This window comes from Marmota marmota, unplaced genomic scaffold (genome assembly GCF_001458135.2).
Source record: "Marmota marmota marmota unplaced genomic scaffold, marMar, whole genome shotgun sequence".
Classification (NCBI taxonomy): domain Eukaryota; kingdom Metazoa; phylum Chordata; class Mammalia; order Rodentia; family Sciuridae; genus Marmota; species Marmota marmota.
This window is the reverse complement of record NW_026000078.1, coordinates 3,449,144-3,462,165: the sequence shown is the minus strand read 5'-3', so window position 1 is coordinate 3,462,165 and position 13,022 is coordinate 3,449,144. Positions and strand designations below refer to the sequence as shown.

General features: G+C 32.0%; 1 protein-coding gene across 1 annotated transcript in view; it reads right to left on the bottom strand.

Annotated features, from left to right (window-relative positions):
- Positions 1–8,895, bottom strand: part of LOC107156562 (amylase alpha 2A) — a 71,054-nt gene extending 62,159 nt beyond the window's left edge. Inside the window, exons 1-3 of the mRNA XM_048814627.1 lie at positions 8,654–8,895; positions 729–942; positions 227–373 (exon numbers count right to left, since the gene is read on the bottom strand). Of these exons, the coding sequence (XP_048670584.1) occupies positions 227–373; positions 729–896 (315 nt within the window). The 5' untranslated portion in view covers positions 897–942; positions 8,654–8,895. The remainder of the gene's footprint in view (positions 1–226; positions 374–728; positions 943–8,653) is intronic.
- Between the last annotated feature and the right edge of the window lie 4,127 nt (positions 8,896–13,022).

Genomic DNA, 13,022 nt, shown 5'->3' with positions numbered 1-13,022 from the left:
AACTCTTCTTTGAACTAAATGGTCTTTTCTTTAGTAGATGAATGGCACATAAATAAGGATTTATAAAGGTTGAACATAAAGCAATAGTTCCTTTTGAGTTATTGCTCAAGTATGAAATAAAATTTTAAAAAATCAAGCCCCAGAAACTTTCTGCTCAAGAAGAGAAAGAAAAAGAAGAAATTATCTTCCTATATAATATTTTTAAAGGAAACTTAAATTCACTTACACCAACATTGTTACACCTTGTCACCATGTCTCTGAACTCATTTTCATTTCCAGATCTTGTGCATATTTTATAGCTAATTGGTTGGTATCTTTCCCACCAAGGTCTTGAAGGGTTGTTAACAACAATATTTTCATTGGGTGGTGAGATCTACAAACAAAGCAATCTAAATAAGTATCAAATTATAGCTTATTTTATATCATTAAAACCTCTAAAACAAATTAATAACCTAAAATTATTGCTGAATCTTTGTACATGCAGCTACAGTACTTTATAATCACTCTAAAATATTAACAGCCCATTAAAGATGTCCTGCTATTATCCTGAAACAAAATATAAAGTTGCCACCAATACTAAATTTTTTCTTCCTCAGAAAACTGTTTCAGAGGGCTTATATGTTAAGTAAAATATTATCTCAGATTCACAGAAACGGGTTGCCATTTTATTATAGCATTTATCATAAGCTCAAGTAAATGTTGCAATTTATGATGTGAACAATCCTTACCTGAACTCCTCCAAATCCATTGGGAGCTAAGTATCGCTCACATTCCTGAGCAATATCAACCCAGCGCCACTCAAACAAGTGGACCATAGAGGTCCTTCCCTGTTGAGTGTTTGGGGAATACTGAGCCCAACAGAGCCCAAGGGCTGAAAGCAGCACAAAGAACTTCATTTTGCTCTGAAGCTGCCACTGTTCTTTCTAGCAGCTATTTATATTCCTGTAAAAGAACACATTTGACAAAGTAAACGTTAACATGAATAAATATTTAGAGTACAAACACTGGAATGTTAAAAAGATTATTAATAATAATGTTAACTCAACAGGTGAAGAACATTCATAAAATCTCCCAAGAAAATAATCTTAAATGACCTTTTAGAACTTAATGTTGTTCTTATTAAAGGAATATTAGGCTTTTCAAATATCTGGCATGTGACATATGTAAACAGTCCTCATTCATGTATTATTTACCTAGAAGTAGATCTTATTTCTGATGTGCTTCACTAATAGAAAGTTACAATTAGACACAACTCAACTTATACTCAAAATGTTGTTTGAACTATTTATCTGCAATGTTTGTAATATTTCAATTTCCAAAAAGAAACAAGACATTAATTTTCTTCTACTCCTTCCCACACACCAATTTTTAGTTATTTACATTTCTGCATTAAAATTTTAAAAACTACTTGAAATTTAAATGCCCATGAATTAGAGAATTAGGACGCCCCCACTCATCAATTCAAGTGCTTAATAATATGGCTAGAGAGTAGATTTTGTGCTAGAATAGTAGGATTTATGCTGGAATAGCAGAATTTGTAGTGGTTATGATTTTATCCCCATAGCCAAATATCTTTCATGTCTAATAAAACACTAAATCAAAGAATGCACATACTTTTCCTCCTTAATTAATAGTATAGGTGGGAAAATATTATCCATCCTTTCAAGAAGAATTGAGTGTTCTCCTTTGCCAAGTATTAAGGATGATATAAGGGATATAATGATGAGCAAGACAGTCATTTTTCTATTCCAAGAGAGTTTACATTCTAGTGGAAGAAAAACAAAATATGCAAGTAAATATAATATCAGTAATGAGAATAACAGTGATGATAAATAATTTCAGGTTTCAATAAAAACTACTATGAAGTAACAGCATAATAAAATAGAGAGTAACATCACTATCAGAGTATTTCAGACTGGATGGTCAGTGAAACATTACTGAGGGAGTGATTTTAGCTGTGAATTAAAGAATTAAAAATCAGTAGTCATTTGAAGACAAGAAAAAGTCCAATCTAGATAGAAGAGAAAGCAAAAAATGATGGGCAAAAAAAGCTTGGAATACTCGAGGATCTTTTTTTTTAAGTTAGCAAGGCTAAAGCATGTGTGATAAATGGAAAAGCAAATGAATTGAAGAGAGATAGGTAGGTCAGATCTTAGAATGAATCAAGAAAGAGAGGTAGTGATGCTGTAAAGAGTGGTGAAAGAGCATGCTGTACTTTAAAAGGAAATCATCATTGCCTCTTGGAGGAAATCAGAAATTGGAGTATAAGAATGAAAAAAGGAAGATAAGTTAGAGGCTTTTTATAGTAGCCCAGAAAAGAAGTGGGTGACTTTGACTAGGGCATAGAGAGGATGTTTCAAAGGTGAGAGGCAACAGGTTTATGGATATATTAAATCTAAAGAATTATGAAATGCAGACACTAAAGATATAGATATTTGGCAATGATATCATTTATCAAGATGAGGGGAAATGAGGAAGTACTATCTCTGGGAAAGAGTTATTATTCCAATTATTACCTAATTATTTCTCTAGTATTCACCGGACTCTCCTTTGGTCTTTCCTGGGACCAACCATGTGGACAATCAAAGTTCCATGTGTCTTACATGTAAGTTCATACCTCCTGGTATTCTTCCTATGATCCTCTTCTACCATTTTTGTGTACCTGGCATATATTGAGTTGAAGCAACATCTTCATAAAGCCTACACTCATATTCCTAGGCATAGTTTATAACTCCTCTGCCGTGTAACAGCTTTTCAAATTATTATACATATCATTTATATTGTAAATGTGTTATAAATAATTAAATATTTACATGTTCACCATTCTGGACTAAGCTTTTAAAAGGCAGACATCATATGCAATATTCCTAGAACCTAGCAAATGATTAGTATGTCTAATGCGCTCAATAAATGGCTATCTAACATATACTCTAAGTTCCATATCGTGCAAGACATTGAGATTAGTATGTTTTATGTCTTCATTTTATAAATAAATGAATACCATGTCAGAAATTGTGTAATACTTCAACCCTTGTCTTTTCAAAAATTTCATATACATGAAGAAACTAAGGCCCAGAGAGACTAAGCAATTTGCCCAAACTTCTGTAGTAAGTGACAGGGCAGAATATAAAAGGTCTGACTATGAAGTGATATTTTCTGTGTTACATCAACATTTCTTCCATATTTCTAAATTTGGAATGTCACTAAAGTAGCCACGAGCAAGAATTATCTATGGAACAGTTGAAATGTTGCTAATTTGAACAGAGATATGCTCTAAGTATAAAATATAATTTGTATTTCAGAGTTAATATAAAACCAGAACATGAAAATTAATAATTGTTTTTACTTGATGAATTAATATTCTGAGAGAAATTAAGATAAATAAAAATCTATTATTAACATAAATAACCTCAGTTCATTTTTTGCTTCTTTACAAATGGTCATTAAAAATGTTAAATTACATATATGATATGTCAGATCCTAGTAGAATTATTTTAGAGGTTAAGTATGAGAAGGGATACAGCCACACAAAAAAGCCAACAATAGTAAAGTGAAGGGTCAGATCATTGTGGTAAGGGAGTCATGAGTAAAGTGTGTTAAGATTTTATTGACACAAAAAGTAATTAATTTCTGACATGAATAGGGGAAGATGAAATTGATTCGAAGAATGAGTTTGATTTTAATGAAAAAAGATCAGGTAAAATTCCATTTTAGTAAGAAAAATAGAATTATCAAATGTGAGTAAGGGGAAGGAGGAAAGAAATGTTTTAAAACCATAAGTTGAGGTGTAGGAGAACCATGGACATCAAGGTGGTAAAGATGTATTGAGAATGCTCAAAGTCAGAAGAAAGAAACACTTTTCTTGGAAGCCTATACCAAGATACTGATTGTTTGCTTTAGACAGGAAAGGAACTTGATTAGAACTTTTTAAGTATAACAGATGCATTAGAAGGCACAGGTAGCTGGGAAGAAACAATAGAAGTCCTGCAGATTATTAAACAGGCAGTCATGAAAATCTGAACTAGGATTATAGCAATAAGAATGAGAATTAGGAGAGTACTGCAGATTGTTGCAATAAGGGCTACCCTATGAATAACATTTTCCAATGGCCATACCTATGTGGACTCTCTTCCTATATAGTCTATGGGACTGATTTACTCAGTGTGTGATTTGCCTTATAGAGTGAAATGTCAGTCAACAAGAAACACGCAAAAATTTTATTAGGACTTGCATGAGGCTTAATCTTATCAAAATCAGAGTCTATTGTGCTGTGTGCAGAGTTGGAATGAATGGATAGGTAAAGAAGTATGGTTGTCCTTAGCCATTTCAATCATCTGAGTTTTGACCCACTAGCTAACAGTAGATGAATAATGCTCCAGGGCTGAACCAGCAGAAGGGCCATCTGTTCCACCCATACAATTATAAGACATGAGATATTGTTATTAAGTAATAATTAACTTATACAGAGAAGAGAGATGCAATAAATCTGGTGAAGATTGAAATGGTAGCTAAATAGATATCTGAGGAGAAAAAAATGGAGTTAAATGGGACTCTGTTATTTAAAGGTTGGGTGAGTAGAAAATGGCAATGCCCATGTCACTTTCAGTGCAATTTAAAGATAGATTGGTTACAGGAACAATAAATCCTGAGTTTGAGCGTCCACTTTTAAACCTACATGGGAATACAAAAACAACTTAAGAGATAGGTGTGAGAAGCAAAATACCAGAGAAATTTGGGAGTTTCCAATAAAGCAATGATATTTTGAGGAATGGCACACAACATATTTACTGATTTACCAGAGATTCTGAGCAGAACAGATGTCATCCCCAAACAATGTCCTGGCTAACGCTGTCTGAATTATCTGGTCTGGAAAACTGGATCCTTGATAGCTGACAAGGTACCAAGAGAGATATTGAAAATACAGATACCATCAATTGATATAAAAGATGGGGTAGAGGGTATAGGAAGGAGAGAATAAAGAGCTCTTTCATTATCAGAGAACAGTTTTCAAAAACAAACAAAAAAGGAAAATTTACAAGGATTACAAAACACTAACTAGATGTGCTTGAGAATTAGAATCAGATTAGAAGAGAAGATGGATTATATAGTTGGTGATAATATAGAGCTGATGCTCTAAAGAGTTGAGAGAGAAATCATTTTAACTTCACACTTGATTCAAGGTTACAAATGCTAAAATGTAATGGTTCAGAACATGACCTAAAGATTAAGACAAGCTAGTTTTAAATCTTGACCTTTCCATTTATCAGTTGTGTAACCCTGGAAATTGGCCTTTGTAAATTTAACTTATCTATGAACTAGATAAAGTAATGCTTATGTCATAAAATTATCTTGATTAAACAAGTTAATGCAAGTAAAGCTGTTATTCTAGTGTATGAACATGATAAAATCTCAGTAAGCTTGTTTGCTATGATATTGTTATTACAGCATTGTTATTTTTAGTCTTGGTCCTACTGAAATTGTTACAAACTCATTTCTCTTTCCACCTTTCATTCTTTCATCACTTGGCATTCTCTTTCCTTTCCACACTTTTCAACTTCTAATAATTCTTTCTACTTATCAGAAATACTTTTGTATCCCCAAGAATAAGATATGGGAATGCGAAGACATCTTTATTATTTTCCATCTTTAATTTTTTGAATTTTTTTCTTTTCCCTCCCTTTCTTCTTTCTTTCTATATTCCCTCTTTCTCCCCTTCACACAGCTCTTTCTTTCTATATCTTTCCTTCTTTAAATTTTTTTTTTATTTTATATGACAGCGAAATGCATTACAATTCTTACTGCACATATAGAGTACAATTTTTCATATCTCTCTTTGTATACACAGTATATTCACAGCAGACTACTGGGGGAGGTCAAGCCCAGTGGCCCAGATCTTCCTACACAGGCCTCTGCAGGGCCCAGGTGCACAGTAGGCCTGGCCCAACCCTTTCCCAGCAGGGCAGACACAGCCAGAAACTAGCCTTTGGCGCAGGACCATCCCTTGTGACCAGCAGACTACTGTGGGAGGTCAAGCCCAGTGGCCCAAATCCACCCACATGGACCTCTGAGGGGCCCAAGTACACAGAAGGCCTGGTCCATCCTTTTCCTGTGGGGCAGACACCATCAGAGCCTAGCCTTTGGCACAGGACTGCCCATTTAGACCAGCAAACTACCAGGGGAGGTCAAGCCCAGCAGCCCAGATCCACTGAAGCAGGACTCAGACCCAGGAAGCAGTAGCACTCAGTGAGGGACACCAGCAGGGTCTGGAAGCCCAACATTAAGGTGAGGTATAGACAATCTGCATGGGTACTACAAGAATATAGGGAAGAAATTGTAATATCTCAGATTCACACTGCAAGAAAGGAAGACACATAGACAACATGAAAAAACAAGGGAGGAAAGTGCCCCAAACAAACCAGGACACTAATAACAGAACCAATGGAGAGCAAATTTGATGAAATGTCAGAAAAGGATTTCAGAAGGTTCATAATTAAAATAACCTGTGAATTAAAGAATGGCCTAAATGAGCAAATAGAGGCAAAGACTGATCACTCCAACAATGAGATAAGAGAGCAAATAAAAGTAGCAAAAGATTACCTCAAGAGACACAGACCCTGGGTGGGGGGCAGTCAGAAATCCTTGAAAAGAAGGATACAATACCTTTCCTTCTTTAGGATTTCTGGCAAACCTGTGTTGATTTTGAAAAATACTTTCATCATTGCCTAATCAGTTAATTTTGAGCCATCCTTTTAGCAACAGATCAGTGATATTCACAGTGCAGGTAAGATATTATTAAAGTAAGGGAAAACTTAAGGATATTATTGGGGAATTTTATTAGCAACCCAAGATAGGTGGAGATATACGAATATAAACTTCTATTACTGGTCAAATACATTGTCATATATTTTTCTCACTTATTCTTTTTTAAAGAGCATAATATATTCTCTTCAACATCTCCTGTTACTATACATAGTAGCAAATGAGATAACTTGGAAATTCCTTAAAAATATGAAATAAGGCTAGGAATTCATACACATAAAATACATAAAACAGGGCATCTAATAATATCCTAACAGTAAATCAACAATCTTTCAGGTCAATATTTATAGTCAATATACATACCCAATGTTTATGGGATATACTGTGATACTTTTGATTCATATATATATGATATGCACTGATCAAAACAGGATATTTAATGTGTCCATCTTCTTATCATTGTTTTATGTTTAAAACTTTCAAGTTATCTCTTCTAGTTATTCATAACATATTTATTAGGTTATTGTGAAATATAAACACCCCATTAATATATATATTTATTATGTATTAATAAAATATTTTTAAAATTTTAAACAGTTGGAAATGCTAACTACCCTGATTTGATCATTGCACCTTGTATACATGAGTCAAATTATTATACCACACCTCATAAATATGTACTATTAAAATAATAATATATAAATGAATAATTGTAAAAAAATCATATCCACAGATATGAAGAAAATTCTAACTGAAAATTACCCAGTGCAGAGTTATCTCTAAAATATTTTTCCAATAGATATTATATGAGACATTGTTATTTTATTTAATGCCTGCAATATAAATGTCAATATAACGGTAAGACTCCAGCAAAAATTCGGGATTTCACTTAACCCATTTAGCTTAAACCCTACTTGAGTCATGCCAAAGCCAGAATTACATAAATTGATGGAGTTCTATTAAAATGTTAAACAAAGAGTAATAACTTCGAAGAAACCTGTAGATTTCTATAACTTCCTGTCTATTTATACAAATATCAATTATTCACAAAATTCTTTCTACCTATTGTAAGTAGTCTCAAAACTGTGTTAAATGCTACTGGGGTTTTTAATATCCAAAGGAATTGAAGAGACGAATTACATACTCTTGTCATTTACAGTTATTAGCCAGAGACCTCATATTTATGTATTTTGTAGTAAAAAATTTAATAGAAGTATCATTAAAATATTCAATAGAAATACTTTTATTTACTTTATAATTTATAACCAATAGATATTTATTTCTCATTCTTCTATAGGCTGTAAAAAGGACATACTTTTAATGTCACATCTATGCAAGATATGTTATCACATATATCTACCTACAAGTATTGCAAACTTGATTTTTTTTCTATTTTTTTCCAGTTTTTTATATTCTAAAGCTTTAGTTAGTATTATTGCTATAAAACTTGATCAAGTGCATAGTTGTTCTTATTGAAAAGAAGCCATAATTTCTTTGAATTTTACATTGTATTATGTAAGATTTTCTCAAAACAGGAAACCTTCACCCATCAGCAGTCCCCACCAGAAGTAAGGAAAAAGAAAATAAACCTAAGCTTAGGATAAGCCCCACGTGAAGGTTAGATAAAGAAGGCAAAGATAATGAAGTTTTCCTACCAGATCTCTGAAGTTAGAGAAATGTTTTGAGCCAGCACTCAGTCACATTTCCAACATAAATAGTACAGTTTGTTCTGTTAGACACTGAAACATGAGCTGTCAGCAAACCTAAAATAGACTGTGAAGCTCTGAACTGTATCAAACCATATGACAGAAACCACCTATTTCAAGACAAAAAGGGTGGATGAAGGGGAGAGGGGACTTATATTAAACTCAAGAAAATATTAAAACCCACTTACCAGGTCAACTTAAAATCAGCAATATCTCAAAACCACAGTTAAGTGTTTTTCAATTGAGAAATGACGAAAATCTCAGTTTTGCTTTTTTTTTTTTTTTCTGATCAGCAGAAAAGAATGAAATGCTGGAATTTTATAAATTTTACAAAACCTCTTCTTTTCAAAATGCAATCCTACAGCCCTGTTCCAATTCTTCAAATCTAAATTGTATAAGCAGTAATCCAATCTCCATAATGACACCGCATTGGCCTCACCCTTGCTTCCTGAGCCAACCACTGTCTTTCCTCTGCTAAATTTGCTGTTCTGCAACCTTTTCTGATTACACCATACCTACACAGTTGTTTCACTTTCTTTTTCTACAATATCCTCTTCCACTCTCAACTAATCTTTTTTCTTTTTTCCCTGAATCACTTAAACTAATATACATAGAAAAAAACTTTGCTAAATTAACCATAAAGATTGTATCATCATCTAATTGGGTCAAATTAGCTAAATAAAATAAGTGAGACTAGAATGTAAATAAAGTGACTACAAAAGAAACCTAGTTTTAAGTGTAAGTTCTGCCATCTATGATGTGAACCTTGGATAATCAATTGATATCTACAGATTTCATTAAAGTCTTCACTTTGGAAATGAGGGTGGTAGTATTTTAATGAATATGATGAAAGAACAGAATCCTCTAAGGATATTAACAATATGTATTGAGTGTTGCTTTCTAATTCCATGCTTTATCAGTTTGACCTACCCCCACACCCTGCGACGGCCCTGAAGGATTGAATTATGATTATCACTATTTTTAATAAAGTTTTATATTGGTTCTTTTTAGTTACATTTTTAAGTAACCAGTAGAATACATTTTAACATAATTATACAATTACAGAATATAACTTATTCTAATTCATACTCCAGTACCTCTTTTTCCCTTACCCTCTTCCCACCCGCTGCCTCTACTGATTGATCTGCCGGTTACCCATAATTATTTTTTAATTAATTTCTTGTCAATATGTATCATGGTGAGATTCACTGTGGTATATTCATATATGTAAAGGAAAGTTATATCATATTCACTCCACTGTCTTTCCTTTTCCTATTACCCTCTCTTCCCTTCATTTCCCTTCATTCACTGAACTTCTACTCCAACCCCTTATTGTGGGTTAGCTTCCATATATCAGGGAAAACATTTAACCTTTATTTTGGGGGGATTGGCTTATTTCACTTAGCATGATAGTTTCTAGCTCCATCTATTTATTGGCAAATGACATAAAGTCATTCTCTTTATGATTGAGTCATACTCCATTATGTATATATGCCACATTTTCTTTATCCATTCATCTGTTGAAGGGCATCTAGGTTGGCTCCATAGCTTAACAATTGTGAATTGAGCTGCTATAGACATTGATGTGGCTGTGTCACTGTAATATGCTAATATTGACTCCTTTGGACATATATTGAGGAATGGGATAACCCTGTCAAATGGGATTATCACTATTTTTGAAATGAGAAAACAGAGACATTAAAAAAAGCAGGCCACATGATTTGTTCATTGTCAAATTGTAGAAAATATTGGACTGAAATTCAAGACAAAGTAGTCTAACTCTTCAGTGAGCTCTTCCTATAGTCTCGCTTGTTATGAAAATCAGACAAAGTATCGTTGGTGAACGTATTTTGGAATATATAGAGTTCTGTTTAGTTAATAATATTTTTAGAAGACTGTGGAAGTGGTAAGGGTTCTTCATACATTTCTTGCTTTTCAAGTGTTAACTCAAATGGAATTATTTCTTTCTGGTAGTTTTCAATTATAACTTCACAGTCACAGACAGATGGACAATTGTTCACAATAGTTGGTGTGTCTCCCTGCAGGTGAAATATACACCTGTTTGAATTTGAGGAAGTCCAGGTAATTTGCTTTTGTAATGAAATGCAAGAAAAAAAAATAATGTTTACTTAGGGGCCTCCTAAATTGTTAAAATATATGTCAAAATAAAGATTTTATTGCCATTGCAAAGGGACTAATAAGAAGTCCCTTGCTGATCTTAGATGAAAATGAAAAACAAACTTAGTATTTGAAGCCACTGAAAAATTTTGAGTTTTTTCTTACTACAGCATAGCCTTTTGACTGATACATCCACTAGATTCCTGTAAGCTTTTTAATTCATAAAATATTCTATACATTTCTTTTTTCATGGGATATGAAAATTTAAGGAAAGAATAAATCATAGAATCAGAAAATGTTAACAATCAAAGACACTATTGGAATAATTACTTCAGTATTTTCCAGACTTTCATTTTTACGTAACCAGTGAAATTTCTGAGAATTATATAAAAAAATTCTTCAATATAAAATTAATATATTGTTGTCCTACTTGTTTATTTTTAAATTTAATTTCATAATTTGTACTTTTTGGTCACATAGAACCACTTATCTAATTAAAATTTTATTTTATTGATGTGATTTAAGAATGATACAAGTGACATATAGTATAACAAAAAACAATTTAAAGAGTAATAAAACCTTTTTGCATGGTAAATAGCTAAACCAAATAATAATGCCAGCATACTTTCGGCACTCCCTATTTATTACCAAAATTCAAGATTACTTAAATTTACACTACAAAAATTATTCAAAAACAAGTGATGAAGAGGTGAAGAATATATCTGCAATATATAACAAGAAATAACAAGAATACAAGAATTCCAGATTCTCAATAGGAAGAAGACAAATCTAAAAACAAAAATGGCAGAAAAAGGAATAAGGAATCTTAAGTGAAAACCCAAGTTGCCAAATGTATAAAAGAGGCCCAATTTTTCTGATAATGTGGGAAGTACAAATTAAAATAAAAAATAATTTTGGGCTGGGGTTGTGGCTCAACAGTAGATGCTCACCTAGCACATCCAAGGTCCTGGGTTCGATTCTCAGTACCACATAAAAATAAATAGATAAAATGAAGGTATTTTTAAAAAATTTAAAAATTTTAATTCAATAGAAAGGCAAAAGTTAGATGCTTCATAACAACAATTTCAGATTAGAATATGATAAATATGCTATGATATACTACAACACCAGTAGAGAGACCACTGAGTGGTACCTTTGTAAGGAACCAACTTTAATAATATTTTAATAATATTATTAAAGTGGCACCTTTGTAAGAAACCAACTGTAATAATAATTTTAAATAAAATTAAATAATAATATTTTCATAATATTGAAGTTATAATCATTAAAGAGCAAACATGTGATATTACTACAGTTAACATATTCTGGTCTATTTTGACCTTATAAAGACTCACTTTCTGAGCCCAGATGTACACAATAGTCAAAAGAATATTTTCTCTATATTTCCATTTGATTAGGTTAATTAAATGCTATTCAAATCTATTGTTTTAACAACTCTTGAGGTTGGTATGTTAAATATCTCCCAATTTAATTGTGAGCTACTATTTATTACTATTTTTTAGCCTTATCTATTTTAAACATGGATTATAAGGTGAGTTATAATTTGAATAGATAATATACAGAGTCAAATATTTTATTATTAAAGAATAACTATTTTTATCTTTTGTGCTTACTTGGCCTTAAAGCTAATATTTTCAATACTAACAAAGATATACTAGCTTTTATTTTGTTAGACTATTCATAGATTATTTTGTTCTGTTTTTTTAACTTTATTTCTTTTTCTATCCCTACTTTTAATATCATGTGTGAAAATGCTTTTCTTTAACAGAAACATTTAGTCCATTTACACTGAAAGTAATTAATACATTTGTGTTTGAATCCACTTAATATCAAATTTATTCTTCTTTTTATACCCTTTTCTTCTTTCATACTATTTTTATAAATCTCTTTTTACCCTTCATCATAGTGGAAATTATGTACTTTGTTTCTATTTTTTCAACGAAAGTAACACCATAGAGATTTTTAAAGTCCAAAGAAAACTCTTAGATCCTTTGCCAAAGTCAATAATTATAAAAAAAGATAGTAGTTCAATGAAACAAAATAGAGAACTCAAAAATAGATCCACATAAATATAGCCATCTGATCTTTGACAAAAGAACAAAGGAAATACAGTGGGAAAAGATAAACTTTCCAATAAATGGTGCTAGAACAAGTGGACATCCAAATTGAAAAAAAACATAATGAGACAGACTTTACCCCTTTCACAAAAAATAACTCAAAATGGACCACACTGTAAGTATAAAAGGCAAAACCATGAAATACTTAGAAAATAACAGAGGAGAAAATCTGGGTAGGCTTGGATGTGGTCATCACTTTTTAAATACAACACCAAAGACATAATTCATGAAAAAATAATTAATCACCTGGACTTAATTAAAATTCAGAACATACATTCTGTTAAAGATGTTATCAAGATAC